This window comes from Mustela lutreola, chromosome 6 (assembly GCF_030435805.1).
Source record: "Mustela lutreola isolate mMusLut2 chromosome 6, mMusLut2.pri, whole genome shotgun sequence".
Taxonomy (NCBI): Eukaryota; Metazoa; Chordata; class Mammalia; order Carnivora; family Mustelidae; genus Mustela; species Mustela lutreola.
The window spans coordinates 83,461,600-83,484,756 of NC_081295.1; the positions used below are offsets into that span (position 1 = coordinate 83,461,600).

At 38.5% G+C, this 23,157-nt stretch overlaps 1 protein-coding gene and 1 long non-coding RNA gene across 2 annotated transcripts in view; one reads left to right on the forward strand and one right to left on the reverse strand.

Moving 5' to 3' along the window:
• LOC131833875 (uncharacterized) overlaps positions 1-23,157 on the reverse strand; it is a 45,755-nt gene that overhangs the window by 10,850 nt on the left and 11,748 nt on the right. The window lies entirely within an intron of this gene.
• GPRC6A (G protein-coupled receptor class C group 6 member A) lies at positions 1,686-22,444 on the forward strand. Its single transcript, XM_059177743.1, has 6 exons — positions 1,686-1,938; positions 5,116-5,419; positions 6,948-7,784; positions 14,463-14,675; positions 18,306-18,429; positions 21,106-22,444. The coding sequence occupies exons 1-6, from the start codon at positions 1,745-1,747 to the stop codon at positions 22,218-22,220; spliced, it is 2,787 nt and encodes a 928-aa protein (XP_059033726.1). The 5' UTR covers positions 1,686-1,744; the 3' UTR covers positions 22,221-22,444.

Consider the following 23,157-nt stretch of genomic DNA (forward strand, 5'->3'; position numbering starts at 1 on the left):
AGTTTGTCTGCTTCCAAAGTCTGAGTTCTTTCTGCCATATAACACTGCATTTTATAGGATGAGGGCTTGCAAAACCTTTTTTTCCTACCTCCAGAAGTCTCCTTTATAGAAGTAGATTTTCCTACTTAGATTATTTTTACTAAAATAAGAAAACATGATTTATCTTTAATTTTTGTCAGATAACAAAGTCCCTAAATATTGTTAAAATTGTAACCAAAGAGAAATCATTGGTCCAAATTTGTCACTGAGTTTTCAAATACATGTCAGGTTTGAGCAATAGGGTCACATGAGGGTCATACCTTCAGAATCACTCTGAGTTCTTTAATACCTATTACATACTTTTGCTGGACAATGATCTGAACTTACTGTTTTTTTATTATATTTTTGCCAAAATCATGTTTGAATTTGTAACAAAGATCACTGAGCCAAAAAAACTGCACCAATAAAAACAAATATATCCAACTGCACACATATACATGCACAAATGAGTAATAAGATTATGAGGGGCAAAAGCAATTATTATACATTTGAAGAGATTTCAAACCCATGTATATTAAACTTTCTGAACAACTGAAGTTAACTGGTTTGGATCCTAAGAGGAAATCCTGCTAATGGTAAAAGCATAGGACTTAAGGAACATTGGACATTGTGTGAGGAGCTGTGATCTCTCCACTCTTCGATTCGTGTGACCTCACATGTCAATAGAACATAAGGCTAATCTGGGTGATGAAAAACACTGTAATAGTCATTGTACTCTTTTATCTTCCGAAATGCCTCTAAACATGTCTGCGACCTATCAACAACCTGGCTGTATGGGATTTGGAACTACCTACCCATGATATATTCCTTCTTAATCTAATGACTGGGAAAGATTGATTTTAAAAAGGTAAGCTATAATTTTTAACTTTTTCTTAATGGTTCCTAAGTCACTGAGGTGTATCTATCCTCTGTTAGATTCTAAAGGAAATCCATTAAATCATGTTAGCTCAGATTCCTAAATGTTTAAGAACACGTAAATTAAAATTTGTTCCAAATTTATAAAAATAAAATCCACAGACTATGGCAATGTCGACAATCTGTGACAGAACTTTCTTGTTCAAAGCCAAACACTGTATCAGGTAAGTTTTGTCTCAAATTTAGTTTTGCCCATTATCACCAAAACTATTTATTTCTAACATATGTAAACTAGAAATGATAAATACCTACACTTAACTGAATTTTATTTTTTCTTAATAGAGCTTTACTGGAAAAACGAAAGCAGAATGCTATTTTTCTAAACAGTTTATAAACAACACTGAAGCTTTTGGACCTTGAATGCAAGACCTTTTGGAAACGCAATACTGTCCATGCCTGAAGTGGGCAGCCTTTCCCAAAGTGTTCCCTTTTGAAGATTCTATATTCTACTTCAAAAGAAATGCCGACATGACCCAAAGACTTTGGCATATCAGTAAAGTAAAAGAGTACTAAACCAGAGAAGACCTGTATTTCTAATTCTATAATTATTTTCCTACCATGACTGCTAGCATCCATTTTCAAGAATGGAATGTTAGAGTCTGATATGTTCTTACTGGTGAGGAACTGTTTTGACTATCATCAAGCATCTGAAAACTGAATGTTTCCGGCCTTTGACACTGCCCTATACCTTACATGGTGTTTACAGGTGAAATAGAAACCATGTTGTTGGCACTCTCTGAGCGTAGTGATTCCTAAGAACTCACATGAACAGAGCAAATGGGATTGAAGTATGGCACTATTAATGATACCAATGACCTGCTTTGGGAGTATTCTTGCTACCTCCCAGCCTTGCCAGACCCCTGATGACTTTGTGGCTGCCACTTCTCCAGGACATATCATGATTGGAGGTTTATTTGCCATTCATGAAAAAATGCTGTCCTCAGAAGACTATCCCAGACGACCAGAAATCCAAAAGTGTGTCGGGTGAGTAAAGTGTCGAAGAACACATTTAGATTTCCTGATTATACTATAACACTAAGGCATGTAAGCATTCACTTGTGTTAATATCTAAAATTATTTTAATAAAATTTAAATTCTTGTGTTTTTAAGTTGCATATAGTTAGTCTTGTAATCCTTCCTTAAAAGAGAAATATGTCAGCACTGTATGTATAATCAACCTCTAAGTGCAGAGGTAATGAATACTTTCCCTTAATATATGTATTTAGATTTGGCTAAATACAAACAACCCCTGAAGTCACTTGAGAAAACCAATTAGGAGACACCATAGACTATCCATTACAAACATACATAGCATGTTTCTATTTATATTATATATATATTTATTATGTATTAAGATTAATGCATATGAATTTACATTATACTATCTATTTATAGCATGTATTGTTCATGTTTATATCCCCCACAGCATGCATTTTGTTTTAAATATAAATGCATTATTTAGTGTTTTGTTTAAAATGGGCTACATTTAAAATTTCTCTCTATACTAGCATTTTGTCAATGCTGCATTCCTTTCATACTTGAAATAATTAAATTCCTTCATGATAAGTTAAGACCTTACTTCAACTTAACGGGTTCCTTCTTCAGTGATGAACACTTTTCACTGAAAGTTTGACTATAGAAAAAACATGGCACCATGTACTACAGAAAAGTAAAGCTGGGCAGAGGATGTTACAAATGGATTTTCTTTAAGGAGAGCAGGATATTTGAATTCTTTTTTTTTTTTTTTAATACTTTTTTAATTTTTTATAAACATATATTTTTATCCCCAGGGGTACAGGTCTGTGAATCACCAGGTTTACACACTTCACAGCACTCACCAAATCACATGCCCTCCCCAATGTCCATAATCCCAACCCCTTCTCCCAAACCCCCTCCCCTCGGCAACCCTCAGTTTGTTTTGTGAGATTAAGAGTCACTTATGGTTTGTCTCCCTCCCAATCCCATCTTGTTTCATTTATTCTTCTTCTACCCACTTAAGCCTCCATGTTGCATCACCACTTCCTCATATCAGGGAGATCATATGATAGTTGTCTTTCTCTGCTTGACTTATTTCGCTAAGCATGATACGCTCTAGTTCCATCCATGTTGTTGCAAATGGCAAGATTTCATTTCTTTTGATGGCTGCATAGTATTCCATTGTGTATATATACCACATCTTCTTGATCCATTCATCTGTTGATGGACATCTAGGTAATTTCAGTTTGGGAACAAACTTACTCTGTAGACTTATGCAAATCACTTAAACTCTTTGAGTTCCTGTTTCCAGTTTTCTCTTTGTAAACTAAGGGACCAGATAACTTCTAAGGCCACAGGCAGCATCAGCCTCTGTTCCTATGGCAATGTGTTCACCATGCTTCCTTCCACTGGGAAATCCTGCTTTCTACCTTGATGTTTTTGTATGTAAATTTGACTTTCTCTTCCCCCCTCTCTTTTTTCTTTCTGTATCAAAAAATATTTAGCAACTCCTCTAAGAATGCTGTCAGATAAAATGTGGTTCCACATCACACTAAAATTCCTTCCTGGCATTTGCCCTAGAAGTTGGGCACTTTGAGCTACTGTCTTTTTAAATGTTGAGTATCAAAAATACCAGCAAATGCCTCAAGATAAATAATGAAGATTTTCAGAGCACTAAATTGGTACCGAAAGAAGATTTGAGGCCCACAATTATAGGCCAACTATTAAGGATGGAAAATACGAAAAAATCATTGATCTAATAAATTTATTCTGGAAAAAAAAAATTGAATTGAACTTTCTTTCACCTTATTGACACTCCTTAAGAGAAACAGTATTCACTCAGCATCAAACAACTATTTATTAAGTGCCTACATTATCAGGCCCTATTCTAAGCACTGGGATACCAAAATGAATACACCAAAAAGGTTTACATTCTCATGGAGCTAACTATCATGGTGGGGGGGGACCCTGAAAATACACATTTTAATTGTCATACAATGCATTTTTTTGTCATGATTCATTACTTTAACTTTTCTCTCCTTGTTTCTTTCTTTAAATTAAAAACTTAATACACACACACACACACAATAAAATTAAATAAATAAATAAAAGCTTAATGCTGATTTGCCAAAATTCACTTTTAGATAGTCTCCAATGGCAAATAATATTATTAAAATACTTTAATTTATCGTAATTCAATGAACTAAAAGGACACTTAAAAATACCAAAACCCTGAACAATAATATTCTCTCCTATGAATGGATAAAGATGTGGTGTGATGGAATATTATTCGGCCATAAAAAGAATGAAATCTTGCCATTTAAAGCAACATGGGTGAGTCTAAAGAGTATAATGCTAAGTGAAGTAACTCAGTCAGAGAAAGACAAATACCATATGGTTTCCCCCATATGGTACAAAGGAAAAATAAAGAGACAAACCAAAAAGCAGACTCTTCACTACAGAGGACAAACTGACGGCTAACAGAGGGAAGGTGGATGGGGTGACATAAACTGAACAGTAAATCAGTAACCAAGCAACTCAGTGTCCTGAAGTAATCACAAATCAGAAGTCAACTGGGAAAACCCACTAAAAGAGGAAATAGCTATGTTTCATAACTCAAGTGTGCACTTTATCCAGGAGAAAGCTGCTGAACTTGTACCTACAGCCTGTTTTATATGTGATTCTGAAGAGTCTTATTAATCTGGTTTCCAACCACAAAAGCCAGGCTAGTGAATCTAAAGAGCAGATACTTGGACAGCAATAAAATGGCGACATCTAACTATAAAAAAGAGCAAATATCAAACAGATCTTCATACTGCAGGATACTAAACTGAGTATTCAAATTATCCCAAAATTAATCAAGAAGAAGTTAAATCCTGTTCCATAGACCCCATTTGAGAAACAATATACCCTTTAGAAAGGTTTCCATCAAGAACGATTTTTAAATAAATGAAGTTTAGTAGAGTTTATCCTTTAAGAGTTAAGCTTTACTGACCCAGAAATCATCTATTTTAGAGCAGAGGTGTGAATAAAATAAGTTACCATCATAACTTATTGTGTGAGTATAACACACAATGTAACTTATTATCACATCATAACTTACTATGTGAATAAAATAAGTTACCATCATAACGTCTATAGAAGAGTTATGTTCTGATTTTTTAAAAAAATCTTGTTTCCCAACAGCTTTGAAATATCAATTTTTCTTCAAGCTCTTGCCATGATTCATAGCATTGAGATGATCAACAATTCACCACTATTATCTGGAGTCACACTGGGGTACGAAATCTATGACACCTGTACCGAAGTCACAGTGGCAATGGCTGCTGCTCTGAGGTTTCTGTCTAAGCTCAACTGCTCCAGAGAGATGGTGGAGTTTAAGTGTGACTATTCCAGCTACATGCCAAGGGTTAAGGCTGTCATAGGTGCTGGCTACTCGGAAATAACGATGGCTGTCTCCAGGATGCTGAATTTACAGCTCATGCCACAGGTGGGTTTTGTGTTACCACGGATGTTGGTTTTGAGTATATTCTTTATTATGAAAGGATCAGGGTAACCTGGGAAACCAGTTAGGGAGTTGCTTGTACTTTAACCTTTCTTTCTCTACAGTCAAAGAGGGCATGGTGCCCTATTCTGGATGGTATAGTGGACAGAGCACTAAGGAAATAGTCTCCCCCTCAATCTGTCAGATCAAGTTTCTGAAGGTTCTCAGCAGGATTCAGATAAGACTGAGAACTCTGAGGGCCTCAACTGCCTTGTTTCCGAATTAACATCAGTTGGGTACTATGAGGAAAACTGAAGAGAGACTAAGGGGTAAGGGGACATGCAGGTCAAGGAACACTTCCTGAAACTCGGATGAGAGGGACAAGGAAGGGAAGATGGGTAAAAGAGGACAGCATCTACGCTGAGAACACAGTAAGGACCAAGAGGAAATGTCCAAAGAATAACAAAAGGTAAATACAGCTAGATCAGGAGTATAGAAAGGAGTTCAGTAAGATGTGTATTTGCAGAGATAAGCAAAGGCTAGTCATTCAACATCTTATAAGCTGTAGTATAATTTGCATTTTCTTCTGAATATGATGGGAAGCTTTGAGCAGGGACTATGGAGCTACGTAATCTCCTTGTAATGCAAGCCAATACACACTCAGGAAGTAAGCAAAAAGGCCTCTTAAAGACCAAAACCAACCTCAGAGAGCTCTTCACTAGAGTCCTGCACACTCTACTCTACTCAGAGTCCAGCAAGTCCCCTTAGCTTGTATTTTGCATGAACTTACCTTCTCATCACATTGCTTTGTGACTCACTGGCCAGTGCTTTCTAGGCTCCGGGAAGATTAGAAGCCAAAAGTTAGAAAGCAAAAAGAGTTATAGTCAGATTTTCAAGAAATAGCCATCTGATAGAAGAGAATAGGTAGAAAAAAAAAATATATATATATATATGATAGTAACTGCATAAGAACTTAGAACATCTAACTTTCTGGAGTTAGAGTCAGTAAGAGCACATACCCATGAAAGACGCTAAGAGTTCCATTATCTAGCCCAGTGAAACTGATTTTAAAAAATGTTAATATCCAAAATGACAAAACAAAAGAATTATTTCCCCAAAGAGCTCAGAGATAAGGCTTTGGCTCAAATTTTCTAGATTATGTATAATGCTAGTTAGCTGATAATTAAGAAAAGTAGACTATTTTCAACAATGATTATGGCATGTAAAAACATAATCTCCATAAATTTGACAACACTAGACAACACAAAAGGAAAGGGGACTCCCCGCAGGGAACACTAATTTTACTGAAGCCCAGGTGTCAAACGGAGATGAGCCCAGCAATGCCAGGTATAAAATGAGGTCTGCGTAGCAATGTCATGGTGGTTAGGTTAAGGCAATGTTCACTATGTGCCAAGGTGAAGAGTGTAAAGACGATTTAGGAAAAGATTACAGAAATTCACAGAAATGAAAAAGCATATGAACAGCCACCTGGAGTTCATCAATACCATGACTAAACGATTCTGTCAATTTCCAGGTGAGTTATGAATCAACTGCAGAAATCCTAAGTGACAAAATTCGCTTTCCTTCATTTTTACGGACTGTGCCCAGTGACTTCTATCAAACTAAAGCAATGGCCCACCTGATTCAGAAATCTGGATGGAACTGGATTGGCATCATAGCCACAGATGATGACTATGGACGACTGGCCCTCAACACTTTTGCAGTTCAGACCACAGCAAATAACGTGTGCATAGCTTTCAAAGAAGTTCTCCCGGCCTTCCTCTCAGATGACACCCTCGAAGTCAGGATCAATGAGACACTTGAGAAAATCATAGCAGAAGCCCAGGTTAATGTCATTGTGGTATTTCTGAGGCAATCCCATGTTTTCAATCTCTTCAGTAAAGCTATAGAAAGAAATATAAATAAGATCTGGATTGCTAGTGATAATTGGTCCACGGCCACCAAGATTACCACCATTCCCAATGTTAAAAAGATTGGCAAAGTTGTGGGGTTTGCCTTTAGAAGAGGGAATATGTCTTCTTTCCATTCCTTTCTTCAACATCTGCACATATTTCCCAGTGAGAATAACAAGGCCTTACATGAATACGCCATGCTCCTGTCTGCCTGTACCCATGTCAAGAACAGTGATTTGAGTCAATGCATTGCCAACCATTCTCAGGGGACTTTGGCCTACAAGGCTAACGAGGATATGGAAAAGAACTTCTCCCTGAGAAATGATTTCCTGTGGGATTACACCGAGCCGGGACTTGTTCACAGTATCCAGCTCGCGGTTCTTGCCCTTGGTTATGCCATTCGGGATCTCTGCCAAGCTCGGGACTGTCAGAACCCCTACGCTTTTCAACCATGGGAGGTACTAACTCACACATCTGAGAAAATTCCCCTACAGTCATTTCTTTCCTTGCTTTAATTTGCAGATATTTATATTAACTGCTCTTAATTGTATTGCTTTTGTAAGTAGTCTGTGTTCACTCTGTTCAGTGTCTGAACAGCCTGCATTTCTATCATTAGTAGCTCTTTCTTCTTGAGAATTGTTATTTTGCCTTCACTATTACACTGACCCTCTAAAATGGTGTTCTTTAATTTTCCAAAAAGATCCAGTTGATAGTATTTTCCATGAGTTTATGGATTTGTATCTGATCTTGTAGTATTTCAGTGCTTTCATTTGAATTATCCCTTGTAGTGCTCTTGAGAAACACAAGACAGGGCATGTTTAATGGTCCCTTTTATTATTACTAAATCTTACCAATAAGAAAACTAAAGCTAGAAAGTACTAGAAATATGACTCTAATCTGGGCCTTCTGCCTCCATGCCCTTTGTTTTTCATGGTATCTCTGGTGGTTTATAGCCTTTAAAGCCTTCAGGTACAACTCTCAGGACAGTCTTCCTAGGACTCCAATCTTTCTCAAATGAATGTTAGTTAGATCAATCATCACAATTCTTCTGATATCTCAGGTTGAAATGAGCTGCAAATCCTGAGTAAAGGAAGTCTTTTCCTTTCTTCTCTTTGATTAGTTTGTAGAAACTCAAATTCAAGCTTAATGTGACCCTTTGAGTGAAAATTTTCCACTGTGTTTTTTAAATGCCGATAAAAAGATATTTAAAAGCTAACTGTTGCTTTATATGAAGATAAATTTTACTCATTAAAACAGATTTCTCAATAGTGTGTACTCAAAGACAAGGTTGTTTTCTTGATGCAGAATCATGTTCCAAAAGTACAGTTATTATAAATGCATAAAGGAAAAAAAAGGGGAAAGGAGGTAAGACTCAATTCTTACCATATACTTGAGTTCCAGGACAGGCTATTTCTACATTAGTCATTTTCATTTTAAACACTCCCAAACACATGCTCCCAAACACGGCCACCAAGATTGCCACCATTCCCAATGTTAAAAAGATTGGCAAAGTTGTGCGGTTTGTAGAAGAGGGAATATGTCTTACATATCAGCTTACATTTTGGGTGGATCATGGGACGATCATAGGGTGTTTCAAATTGGTCATTTTAAAACCAGTTTTGATCTTGTAAATGCAAGGGAAAAAACCTAATAAAGATGTAAGACTAGAGATTGGAATTTTTTAAAAATTAAAACTATCTTTTTAAAATATACACATTTATGTCTAGCTATTTTAAGGTATCTGTTTGAAAGCACACTCTTTGTAATGTAAAATTTTAGTGAGGGATTGGTTAAAAACTGAAAATTAAGTGAACCATAATAATGAAACCATTAAACAGAATTTTTGGAATGAGAAGTTGAGGAGTAATAGAGAGAAATTAGACAATCGAGAGAAATTACACAGATAGGATAAAGGGGAGGAGCCATAAAGAGCCTTATAAGGAAAGAGAAATTTAGATAGAGCTATTGATCCACTAAAGATCTGGGAAACTATTTTAAATCAGAAATAAACCTCAAACATTCTGAGGAAAAGACTTGAGAAAGTGTAATCTGAGCAGAGTCTTCTAAAATGTTTTATTTAAACAGCAGGGGTCTGGGGTTGCTCTTTTTTCCCCCTGGGAGCCTGGTTATCTAGAAACAAACAAAAACAGATTGGAAAGGAGGAATATGTGAGTGACTCACTCCTTTGATCACAATGTGAGTGAACCACATCTGTGCCACATTCAGTGGGACAAATAATGCAGACAATTGCCTTTTTATGAAGAAATCTCCACACACTGTAAGTTTAAAAGATCAGCAACATTTAAGGTCACTAATCAAAGATATATTCTTTAAGATTATGTTGACCCCTGGTAAAATTCACTCATATTTAAATATTACTTTCTAAATAATTTTACATTCAAATAACTTTAAACAAGTTTCTCCCAATATTTGAAGTAGTTCGTACTTTGGCTCCACATTTGGCAACATGTGTGAGCAGGATTCAGGAATGGTGCAACAAGAATTGTTTTACTTCAACAGATTTTTAATGTTACTCAAATGTGTGTGACAATACCACCTTCTTGTTGTGACCAGTGATTAGGGGGTTTTTGTTTCCTTTACTTGTGATGATGTAGAAAGTAGTAAGTGATGTATGTGGGATGACAGAATGTCTAATAGTCAAATTTCTAATTCATACACTGACTTAGCAAATATCTATTGGGTGTCTCAGTGTCCCAGGCATTGTGTTGAATGTTGTAAATATTCTGGAAAACAAGATGATTCTCTTCCTAAAAGAGTCATCTGTCTACGGGTGTATACAATCAAATAATTAAGGAGCTGATTACAATGCAGAATGATACATTACTATGTTTCACAGAGACACAAAATGGTAGAGAAGCACATAATGGAGGAAACCAATCTGGCATTAACAATTTGAAGAACATTCTCCAAAGATCATGACATCTCTGAAGAATATGATGGATGGGTAGGAGTTAGCCAGGACAGAAATACTCCAAGAAGGGAGAGAAAACATGGCATCTCCAGGGATAAGAAAATAGTGCCCAAGAATCAGGTTTTTTTGTGGAAACTATAGATAAATGAAAGTAGAGAGATTAGTGAGGGATCCATCATTAGGGCCCAGTCAATCAGAGCATCTCAAATTTTGATGTGCAGCTGAATTGCCTGGGAACCTTGTTATCATGCATATGCTAAATCAGTTACCACTGGGGGGATACCTGAAAGTCTGCCCTTCTAATATCTCTCAGGTGATGCTGTTACTGCTGGTACAGGGACTTCCTTTCAAAAACTCTGCAAACTCCGTTTAAAAGTTTGGACCTGGTAGAGCAAAGGAGAGTCAATTAAAGATATTTTTAGACAGGAAAGTGTCGTGATCTGCTTTCCATTGCAGAAATAGCATTTCATTTCCACTGTGGTGTGCACTGATAAGCGGGTCACAAACCTAAAGGTAGAAGGACCAACTTGGTAATCAAGGCATTAAATAAGGATGGCTTATACTCCAGGTACAAGTACGGCAGGTACTGTGTGTGACCATGAGATGGAGACATGCATATGTAGGTGTTTAGGAGGAAGGATGAGGAGTATCAGGAGATAGACCAGGGCAGACAAAGAGAAGCAAATATGTTGCAAGCGATTCTATATTTGGACAACTGGTGCCATTTGTCGAGATGGAAACAGAGAAAAGTAGAGGTCTGGTGGGGTGAAGTATGAAGTATTCTGTTTCGGAGATGTTGAATTTGAAGAGCTTCTGAGACATTCAGCTGTAGCAATGGCAGTCAGATACTAGTCCAGAAGTCAGAAGAGCCATATGCTGAGGAGATAGTGATTGTGAAGTAACAGGAGAATCATAACTAATAATTTTTAGAAGATTTTATTTATTCATTCATTTTAGAGAGAGAGAGAGGAAGAGTGAGCAAGAGAGAGCATGAGCGGGAGGGAAGAACAGAGGGAGAGGGATGCCGACCCAGGCCTCAATCCCAGGACCCCAGGATCATGACCTAAGCCAAAGGCAGATGCTTAACTGATTGAGCCCCAAGAACTAATAGTTTTTAAGGGCTACTATAGTAGGCATTGACATATATCACCCCTAATCTCCATAATATTCTAGTAGGTCCACCATTTCATGCTCCTTACACTCCATCCTAAAGAAGTAACGAAAGGAAATGTTACTGGTAACTGATACTTGCAGCCATTTAGAGATGGAGGGGAACTCCCCAATAAGGGGAGTGGCTTATGGTCATCCACACAGGTAGCAGTGAGACTGCCCCAGCCTTAGTCCAGGATGCTTTCCACTATAGCACGGAAAACTTCATGAAAGAAGAAGACATGAGTTGAGCACCAGACAGATGCAAGGCCATGTCCTCTGCAACCCTAATTTGCTCACCAGCACAACTTCCATAGGGAGATGTCGTGGACATTAGAGCAGTCAGGAAAAGAAAAACACATTAACCACAACAGCTTAAGTGGTGTGGTCTCCTGGGTCTTTCGTTTTTAAAAGCAAGTCATCACCATACACAGGGTGAATGCCATAATCGTGGAAATGCAAATTCCAGTTTAAGATTTAAATTTACAGTGACTTTCAGAGTCTCCATGGGAAAAAAATCGACAGAAAAACCCTTTCATAGCTTCATAACTATGTTCAAAATTACCTTAGCAACATTGAGCAACCATGTTCAGAATTACCTTAACCCAGAGCAAGTGTTCTGTCTTACTTACCAGATCAGGAATACACTGTTTTGCTTGCCTCCACCCTCTCTCCTGTGAGGACAAGCCTACAGTTACGTTTGCTTATGTACATCACACAGTGCTACCATTATTTACAGATTGGGTATGTGTCAGAACTTTACCCTGGAAAATCTAATTAAGTGCAGCAAAAAAACAGGTGGAAATGTAGTTCAGACTCAAGAGTAGAAGAGGATATGCTCCCTAAAGAAGTAAGTTTTCAGGGGTTCGTGTGTGTGAATTGCTGAAGAAAGGAAGCAAGGAAAAATGAATACACATTTTTCAAAACATTGATGGTAGATCCTTGTTTCCTTTTTTAAAATTTTTGTTCCCTTTGCATTTTTTCTTCCAGATCATTGCTGGAAAAAAAAAAAAAACTTTTGTGGGTTACTTCCACCCTGTTGAATCTGATATCCTGCTTCTTTAAAGTAATACTAATCAATTTATATTCATTCAAAGAACTAAGAAATCTGTGGGGACATATAATAAAGTCAATATGCATTGCTTAGAGATTTTTCCAAAGTGACATTTCGTCATTGACCTGACTCTTGTAACTAATAAATTTACCTTAAAATATAACTGGGTGTTCTTATGTTCTAATGACAAAATTGAAGGAAAGAAACATTCATAAAAGATTAACTGAGAAGGAATAGAATAAGAATAATTCTATTCAAATAGAATAATGTCGCCTCATTCCACAGATTTAGCCACAACAAAAGCCCTCATAACCTCTTTACTCCTTCTAGAGGAGTAGGCCCAGTGTGGTCAGAGAGGGTATTTACTTAGCTGTGGTTACATATCAATTTAATGATGAAGCAGGGTGTTCCTCCCTCCGGGTCCAGTGTTCTTCTTCTGCAGCACAAACTCAATACAGCCACCCTGTTTGCCAGGAAAACATTTCCTGTCCTAGCTGCATTGCCTACAAGTTCTTACTGTACAAATTGGGTAACAAGGTAAGTAATTTTTCACTACATTTCTTTCCTCTCAAGCCAAAAAAATAATCATTTTATGAATTGCATTGAAAATAGAATTTAGAGGGACACCTGGGTGGCTCAGTGGATTAAGCCGCTGCCTTCAGCTCAGGTCATGATCTCAGGGTCATGGGATAGAGCTGGCATCTGGCTCTCTGCTCAGCAGGGAGCCTGCTTCCCCCTCTCTCTCTGCCTGACTCTCTGCCTACTTGTGATCTCTCTCTCTCTCTGTCAAATAAATAAAATCTTTTTAAAAAGAAAAGAAAATAGAATTTAGAGATCACTTTATTAGACAATCACTGAAACAGATTTGAAAACCATTGGAGATGATAAGATCCATACCTCCTATCAAACGGAGTAACAAAGTATGGGTTTAAAGGGCAGTACCTTCCACCTACCAGCTCAACTTCTCTGGTTGGGACACACCCCAAGAACAAGGTGCTATTGTCACTGGACTGTCTCCCACATTTGTACCTCTGTCTCCTTAGCCCTCATTTTGGGCATGGTGAGTATAATAACCACTGGCTCAGATCACCCACTCAGTCTTGGCCAAGGATCCAATTGTGACTAGAAGGAAAGGATGAATTGTGCTGCCTTCTATAGTTTCAGAAGACAATTCATGACTGCTTTTGAGTCAGAAGCAAAAAATAAGAAGATATTGAATTAATATATTGTAGACACAATGGAAAGACCTGAAAGTCAAATTGTGTTTTCCCAGATAAGGCCCTTGGCCCCTTGGCTGGTCGTGCTCATCTAAGAAAAGAGGAAGATGATCCTCGCTCAGCGTGTTTCACTGAGTTGTTATGGGATAGAAGGATATCACACTTCTGAGTATTAGAAGGAATATATGAAGGTCAGGTGACACCATTAATTGATAGACTCAAAGTATTTTTATTTATTGTCACAATATCCCTATTAGCTAATTAACAGGGTTAACAGATATTGATCAAAACTTTACTAATCTTAATCTTTGCCCAATACTGGGCTGAATTCTTTTTAGGTTTAATTATAACTAATCCCTATAAGGCAGACTTCATTTGACAGATGGGGAGGAAGCTAAGGCCCAGAAAAAAACTGTGGGTGTCAAGACCACATCACTAATGAGATACAGAACCAGGATTAGAGCCCAGGCAACTGCCCTGAAGGATCCATCCTGAAATTTTATAACGTGGGAAAAAAAGATGCTCAGATCTCAATGTGATAAACTGGAAAAGCTGCCCTCCATAAACATTACCTTGATTTCTCAAATTGGCAGAGCAAGACTTTGGCAGAAATAAGGCTAGAATTCTCAAGTTATTGCCAACCTTCTCAACTAGTTACCAAACTCATGGATTCAGAATGTCTTTTTTCTACCTTTTAAATGATATTCCTTATAAGGTAGTGTTATAACTGGCATAATGGATAGATATTTCTATTAGTGTCTATTTCTATTTTTATATCTTACAGTTACTTGATGTATTAAAAAATGTGACATTCATTGATGAAGGAAATTCATTTCATTTTGATGCCCATGGGGATATGAATACCGGATATGACGTTGTGCTCTGGAAGGAGATCGATGGCCACATGACTATCACCAAGATGGCGCAATATGATCTGAGGAATGATGTCTTCATCATCACGGACCAAGAAACAAAAAACGAGTTCAAAAATCTTAAGGTAATTTTGTGGTAGCCTGCTTTATAATATTCAAATCAAATGAGCACCACAGCTGCAAAAGTCCTTAATACCACCAGAATCTGCAGTGACCCTACTGTCTGTTTACTGTCCCCAAATTCCTTCCTCAAATTCTCTGGTCAACTTATGTCTTTCTCTCTTGTACATGTTCTCCTCCTTACCCTGATTTCACCAAAGCATAATCCTGGGTAAATTCAACTCTCTGCCTAGTCAATAGAGTCCCCATATAGCTGAACTTGGCAAAACAAAAACAAAAACACCTTGTTGACTGTTTTCATTTTAAATTCATGATCTCTAACCTCCAGTGGGCCCTTAATGCTGCTGGACAATCAGACTATTAGTCTGATTACCTTAGTCCATTAAATTGCCCCCCTTCCTAGAGAGCTATTCCATAGATTTTCTTCTATCCCTGAACTCCAACACATCTTCTCCATCTTCATTTTTGGTTGACCTTGCTTCCTATGTTGCTAACAAAATTGTAAAAATCAGAAGAAAACTGGAGAGTCCGCCTGCCACCACATCCACCTTCCTTCCAGCACTGTGTTCCTGGCCAAGATCAGCTCCTCCCTTGATCCTCTGGTTTCCAATTCCTTTCCACTTGGACTTGATGATACTGCTCTGGTGATTCTCCGTTCTCTCCCACATCCTCAAGTATTTTCTTTTCTCCATTACCTACATGATGATATAAATATGCTGTTATTCTTTTCAACTTCAAAAAAAAAAAAGAAAAAAACTCCACTGATCCCCACTTTTCCTTCTACACACTGCCCCTTCCTCTATTTCTCTCTATAGCAATTATCCTTGAAAATTTTAAATACATTCACTGGCCCCAATTTCTCTCCTCCCATAATTCTCTTGAATTCTTTCCAATCCACCAAAATTCTATCTAGTTCACCAGTGTTAATAAATCCAAACATCATCGTACTTCATTTACTAGTTAATAGTTCTCCTCTTTGTAAGATGCTTTCTTTCTTTGTTTCCACAACACCATGCTCCCTTAATTTTCTTCCTCTGTCTCTGGCCACTCCTTAGTCTCTTTTGCTCCTTCCTTATTGTTCCACCTGCCTATAAATATTGGCATACCCAGAGTCCAGACAGCTCCTCTTCTGTGTCTGCACTTTTCCTTAGTGATCTCACACAGGCTTGTGGATTTAAATAATGTCATTCGTTATATAGAAGGCAAATGACTTCCAGCTTTTTAATCTTCTAAATTTTAACCCAAATAAATATACAACTGCATAATTGACATCTCTCCTAGGTGTCTAATTGTCCTCTTCACGGACTACCTCCAAAACTGAGCTCCCAAACCTACACTCATCTCAATAAATGGCAATGTCCTTTTAGTTGCTCATGGCAAAACCTGGTAGAATCTTTGTCATGCTTCCTATCCAATTTAAATTTCACTTTCAAACCCATAGTCCAAAATATCAGATAAACCTAAATCTTTTGATATCCCAAAGTTACTAATACCAGACTTTAGAATGTCTTTGCTGTCTCTTATGTGGGAGGTGGGGAGGAGAAAGGGGGTCTCTCTTTTATCCCATAATGATGTTCTGCCTGCTGAAAACAGATCAAGAATAACTGTGATAAGAAGAATAATGCCACCGCTTGTGGACACGGGGCTACCAAACCTTGGCTTCTTTTCTCCCTTAGCCAGATCATTTTCATCTCCCAGAGAAAGGGCAAGTTAGCTTAGTCCTTGGATTGTGTTCCTGGCTTAGGAAGAGCTATTAAGAGACTCTAGGCAAATCCTCATTTACCCATTTTGCTTTGGCTTTCCAAAAGTAAAAGTGAGACAATAACAGGTTTATTTCACAAGATATGCCACAAGAAAGGGACTGTAAATGGAAAAAAAAAAATCACAGCTGAAGTGCAAAGAATTATTAGTTAAATTGGAAAGGGCTTCATAAAAACAGGATGCTACATATGATTCACATTGTGACATGCACAATTATAACCTAAATTCTCAGGATTATTAAAATATTATTTATATATCTTTGGTTGCCTTTTTCATTAATACACTACTGGTTTTAAATTCAAAATTTCCACTTTTTTTTAAAGATTATATATATATATATATATATATATATATATATATGGAGAGAGAGAGAGAGAGAGAAACTGTGTGTGAGAGAGAGTGGGAGGAGGGGCAGAGTAAGAAGGAGAGAGAGAATCTCAAACAGACTCCCTGCTAAACAAGAAAACAAGAAGCCCAATTAGGGGTGGGGAGTGGCAGTTGATCTCAGGACCCTGAGATCATGACCTGTGCAGAAATCAAGAGTTGGGTGTTCAGCCAACCGAGCTACCCAGGTGTCCCTCCACTGTTTTGTTTTCGAAGTTTAGACTGGACAGAGACCTTGGACAGCATGATTAATAACCTTCTTCTAAAGAATATAAAAGCCCAATAAGTTAGTATTTCTTATATAGTTGAACTTTTTAATACAATGCAAGATTGGAAATCTCTTCTTTAGATCCATCATTACACATTTGTCCCTTTGCTAGGAACTTTCTGAAAGAACTAATTTCCCTTATTTTCTTATAGAAGCTATTCATGCAACAAAAATTACTTCTTCTTAACGCAGTTTCACTATTTGAAATATTTTTCTGTCTTTTAAACTTTATATTTCTCCAGATGACAAAACAATTCTATTTGCTATTTTTAAAGAGATCACTATTTAGTAAATGTATTTTCAAAATTTATTACTTAATTAATTTATTTATTTTTTATTAATATATAATGTATTATTTGTTTCAGTGGCACAGGTCTGTGATTCGTCAGTCTTACACAATTCACAGCACTCACCATAGCACATACCCTCCCCAGTGTCCATCATGCAGCCATCCCATTCCAACAACCCTCACTTTGTTTCCTGAGATAAAGAGGCTCTTATGATTTATCTCCCTCTCTGGTTTCATCTTGTTTCATTTTTCCCTCTCTTCCCCTATGCTCCTCTGTCTTGCTTCTCAAATTCCTCATATCAGTAAGATCATATATATACAATGGAATACTATGCAGCCATTAAAACCCCCAAAATCTTCCCCTTTGCAAGGATGGAACTAGAGGGTATTACACTAAGCGAAATAAGTCAATCAGAGATAGACAATTATCATGTGATCTCACTGATATAATAAACGTATTTTTTAATTAAGTTAAATTTGGGGCGCCTGGGTGGTTCAGTCGGTTAAACATCTGCCTTCTGCTCAGGTCATGATCCCAGGGTCCTGAGATCGAGTTCCACATCAGGCTCTCTGCTCAATGGGGGAGTCTGCTTCTCTCTCTCTTTCCACCCCTCCCCCTGCTTGTGCTCTCCCTCTCTAATAAATAAACAAACTCTTTTAAAAATTAGTTAATTGGGGTGCCTGAGTGGCTCAGTGGGTTGAGCTCTGCCTTTGGCTTGGGTCATGACCTCAGGGTCCTGGGATTGAGCCTCGCATAGGGCTCTCTGCTCAGCAGGGATCTTGCTTCTCCCTCTCTCTCTGCCTGCCTCTCTGCCTGCTTGTGATCTCACTCTCTCTGTCAAATAAATTAATAAAAAGAAATTAATTAATTAAGTCAAAATTACTTAGGATAAATCTTTTAAAAATTTATTTGAGACTTCTTTCACTTTGCAGCAAATTCAGTCTAAATGCTCCAAGGAATGCACTCCTGGACAAATGAAGAAAACCACAAGAAGCCAACATATCTGCTGCTATGAATGTGTGAACTGTCCTGAAAATCACTACAGTAACCAGACAGGTAATTATCGTCACCACAGCAGGTACAGTGAAACACCTGGACCATTTCTCTTAGGCAGATTTTTTTTTTACATGAATCTTTTTTTTTTTCATTAAAAAAAAAGCATTTCATGCTTCTGCTAGATTAAATTTCAGTGAAATTTCATATGATCTTGGAATTTGTTCTATTATATCAGCAAATGTACAACCAATATGTAACAGAGATATAAAAGTAACTTCACTTCCAAGGGAAGTTGTCACCCCCTCAACTGGACTTCCTCTCTCACATCTCTCAAAACACTGTGGCTTCTGTCAATTTCTGTCCATGTAGCCCCCACACAGACATGCCTGGCTTGTAACTGGAGCACAGTAACTATAAATAAATAAATGATAAATTAGTTAGACAGGGTATGTTAGAAACCCATAGATGTACATACCCTGGAGAGCTCATTATTTCTACCAAGAGGCAATGGTAAAGGCTAAAAAGAACCTTCTGTGAGAGGATGGGATGAACTGTTGACATAGATGAGATGCTACTAATTGTTTGACAAACCTATCTTTAACAATTTCACAAGATCAGAGCAAAATACACAGATTAAAGAACAAGAATAAGGTCAGCAGCCTTTAGGGTCTTAAGAGGAGCTATCAGCATTTGCCCTGGAGTTCAGTCTACTTTAAAGCATCATGTTCCCTTGTTTACTGCTGCATCCCTCTTGATCTGTGACAGTTGGAACAGTTATCAAATGCTTACTCTTTTTTTTTCATTGCCTCCAAGGGGAATGTATCGCAATGTTAACATTCCAATAGTCATGTTCTGTCACTATTTTGTCACAAAATAGTGTGGTTATTTGTCACAAAAATGTGACTTGTCCCAACCTGAAATGGGCTCCACTGTGTAAATAATTAGTTATTGTTGGTTGTGTGTGTGTGTGTGGATTTTCCAGGTAATACAGTGTCTGGCAACTCTGCCAGGTGGAATAAACAAATACATCAAGAGAGTAGGAGGTGTTTATTTCCCATCAAGACGTACACGAGTTTTCAAAATATAATTTGGGTTATCATTGGACAACCAGGAAAAGATCAAGTGTTGAAGACTGACTTTCCCTTAGAGGAAAAGCAAGGGTTTAGGGTGATCTGAAAGGACATCCTCTCTTGTTCTCCACATCTCCAGCGCACAGCTCTTGTACATAGACAAGACCATTAAGTGTTCACTGAACAGCAGAGGCCATCAGGGAAGAACAGGAAACGAGGTTTGGAAGAGGAAGAGGCTGAAGAGGTAATGAAGTGTGTACACAGACACACAATCTGACTCTAAGGTTAATGAAGAGAACGCAGACCCCATATAAACTTGAATGGACACTGTGGGGACTCTCAGATGGATGCCCAGAGAGGGGCTTCTGGCAAGAGATGGGGCGCCATCTTTAGAACATGAGACTGGAGATCAAATGCAATCCCACTCCCAGAGACTCCATTCTGATATCAGCTCTACATCCCGCCCTGCCCTCAGAATCAGCAGAAATCACTTCCAAGTTTATCCCTCCCTGTGTGAAAGGCTCAATTTTACTGACCTCCTAGCAAAAAAAAAAAAAAAAAATTAACTTTAATTCTTCATTCATGGTCATTGGTTACAATCTTGAGCTATCTTACTTTTAGAGAGCTTTTAGGGTGACCCAACCATATTTTCTCTGCTTTTAAAAGAGCTGCAGCCTCATTTATAATAGCAGGTCTCACTACATTGAGTGTCTATCATGTGTAATGCTCCTTGCAAAGCATTTTCTATTTATTCTGCCACTGAATGCAGCACTCCAGTGAGGCATAGTCTTCTAACATTTTTTTAGAAGATTTTATTTATTTATTTGAGAGTGAGAGAGCGAGCAAGAGAGAGAGCACAAGCAGGGGTAGGGGCAGAGGGAGAGGGAGAAGCAGACTCCCCGCTGAGCAGGGAGCCCAATACGGGGCTCGATCCCAGGACCCTGGGATCATGACCTGAGTCAAAGGCAGACACTTAACTGACTGAACCACATAGGTGCCCCGCTTTTTAAATTTTTTTTTTAAAGATTTGGAAATAGACTTGGAAAATTCAGTTTACTTGTTAAAGATTATGGGAATCAGAAGTGATAGAGAAAAGGACTTGAGGTCATCCAAGTCCAAAGCCCTCCTTCTTCTTTTTAATTTTTTTAAAAGATTTTATTTATTTATTTGACAGCCAGAGATCACAAGTAGGAAGAGAGAGAAGGGGAAGCAGGCTCCCCACTGAGCAGAGAGCCCGATGCAGGGCTCAATCCCCAGACCCTAGGATCATGACCTGAGCCGAAGACAGAGGATTTAACCCACTGAGACACCCAGGCGCCCCGAAAGCCCTCCTTCTTAACAGTGTCCCTGAACAGCCACCTATATGACAGGAAGTTCCTAAGAGGCTAGCATCTATCCTGAGTGTATGGATTTCCGAAAGACTCAAACCCCAGCTGCTTTTTTTCTTTCTGTTCCCCTCTTTTTCTTCCCTCACTCTCACACTTTCTCTCTTGCCTTCTTTTAAGTTTTGTGCATACTTTATTTCAATAAATAACCAATACGACAATGATCTCTATCCCTTTTCTCCTCGGGACTGTAACTAAGGAGTCTCATTTGTAGCATCATTGTGGGCAATCTACCTGGTTTAAATGTCTGCAATGTAACTGAATCTCCTCCTATCTTTCAGATATGGATCACTGCTTTTTATGCAACAATGAAACTCACTGGGCTCCTGTAAGGAGCACAAGGTGCTTTGAAAAGGAAGTTGAGTACCTCAACTGGAATGACTCCTTGGCTGTACTGCTCCTGGCCCTCTCCCTATTGGGCATCATGTTCGTTCTGGCCATCGGCATAATATTTACAAGAAACCTGAACACACCCGTTGTGAAATCATCTGGGGGACTGCTGGTCTGCTATGTGATCCTTCTCTGTCATTTCCTCAACTTTGCCAGCACAGGCTTCTTCATTGGAGAACCCCAAGACTTCACCTGTAAAACCAGGCAGACGTTATTTGGTGTGAGTTTCACCCTCTGCATCTCTTGCATTTTGATGAAGTCCCTGAAAATTCTGCTAGCCTTCAGCTTCAATCCCAAGTTGCAGAGCTTCCTGAAGTGCCTCTATCAACCGATCCCCATCATCTTCACTTGCACAGGGATCCAGGTTGTCATTTGCACAATCTGGCTGATCTTTGCCGCACCTGCCGTGGAAGAGAATATCTCCCTGCCCAGAGTCATCCTCCTGGAATGCGAGGAGGGATCCATCCTTGCATTTGGCACCATGCTGGGCTACATTGCCATCTTGGCCTTCATTTGCTTCATATTTGCCTTCAAAGGCAGGAAATTACCTGAGCATTACAATGAAGCCAAATTCATAACATTTGGCATGCTCATTTATTTCATAGCTTGGATCATATTCATCCCTGTCTATGCCACCACATTTGGTAAATATTTGCCAGCTGTGGAGATTATTGTTATTTTAATATCTAACTATGGGATCCTATGTTGCACATTCTTCCCCAAATGCTATGTTATTCTTTGTAAGCAAGAGGCTAACACAAAATCTGCCTTTCTCAAGATGATTTACAGTTACTCCTCCCAGGCTGCGAGCAGCCTTGCCATAAGTCACGTTTCACTGGACTCCACTAATAGTAATATCACAATGACTGATCCCAGCTCTGGTGGCAGGTCGGCAACCCGGCAGGAAAGCAAGGATCTTCAGGCGCAAGCATTTGCACACATATGCAGAGAAAATGCCACACGTATATCTAAAATTTTGCCTCGAAAAAGAATTTCAAGTATATGAAAGCGTCCATAAGAGATGGCATGTTCTAGATTAAAATGTATCTAGGATCTTTGTATTTAAAATGTGCATTTAGGGGCGCCTGGGTGGCTCAGTTGGTTAAGCGGCTGCCTTCGGCTCGGGTCATGATTCCAGGGTCCTGGGATCGAGCCCCACAGCGGGCTCCCTGCTCAGCAGAGAGCCTGCTTCTCTCTCTCCCCCTCTCTCTGCTGCTCTGCTTACTTGTGCTCTCTCTCTAGCTCTCTGTCAAATAAACAAATAAAATATTAAAAAGAAAAAATATAAAAAATAAAATGTGCATTTATTTTCCAACAAATACATTCCCTGCCACCATGTTCACCGATGCTCCCTCTGTTCAACCAGCTGTTTAACAAAGAAATATAGAGCCGTTGCCCTGAAACTGCCTTCATTTCTCCACCTGCCTCCATCTTTACCCCCTTCCTCTTAGGCACATCTCTATTCAAAAGTCACCCAGAATACATCATCTGTATTACATCCTCTGTCTCCTCAAACCTCTTTGTATGGGTTCTCCTTCTTTCCTAAAGCATCTTTATCTTCCCAATTCCACTGCTCAGTTCGGTTGAACAAATATTTGAACGATTACCCTGTGCCAGGGGATATGCTAAATATGAAGGTACAAGAAGGATCAAAGCATCATGTCTTACCTCAAGGAGTTCAAATTCCAGGAGCAACAGTTACATACTGACATCTTCATTCCAGTGTGGGGAATTCTAAGACTGCCATGCACATGGGGCACTGGAATACAGTGACATGGCATTGGCCACCCTGAGGCATGATGAAGAGCTTCTAAGAAAGCGAAATAAACCATATGACATTTAGGTGAAGTCTCTAAAGATGAGTAAGAATTAGCTAATCAAAGAAAGTGCAGAAAGCTGGTCCAGATAAAGGGGGAGAGCCAGGAGCAGAAAGTGTCAAGAAG

Excerpts from the sequence above, each read along its gene's own strand:
- GPRC6A (XM_059177743.1), top strand. The coding sequence starts at position 1,745 with ATGGCACTATTAATGATACCAATGACCTGCTTTGGGAGTATTCTTGCT. Across the intron at positions 7,785-14,462 it reads ACGCTTTTCAACCATGGGAG|TTACTTGATGTATTAAAAAA; the intron begins GTACTAACTCAC and ends TATATCTTACAG. Across the intron at positions 18,430-21,105 it reads TCACTACAGTAACCAGACAG|ATATGGATCACTGCTTTTTA; the intron begins GTAATTATCGTC and ends CCTATCTTTCAG.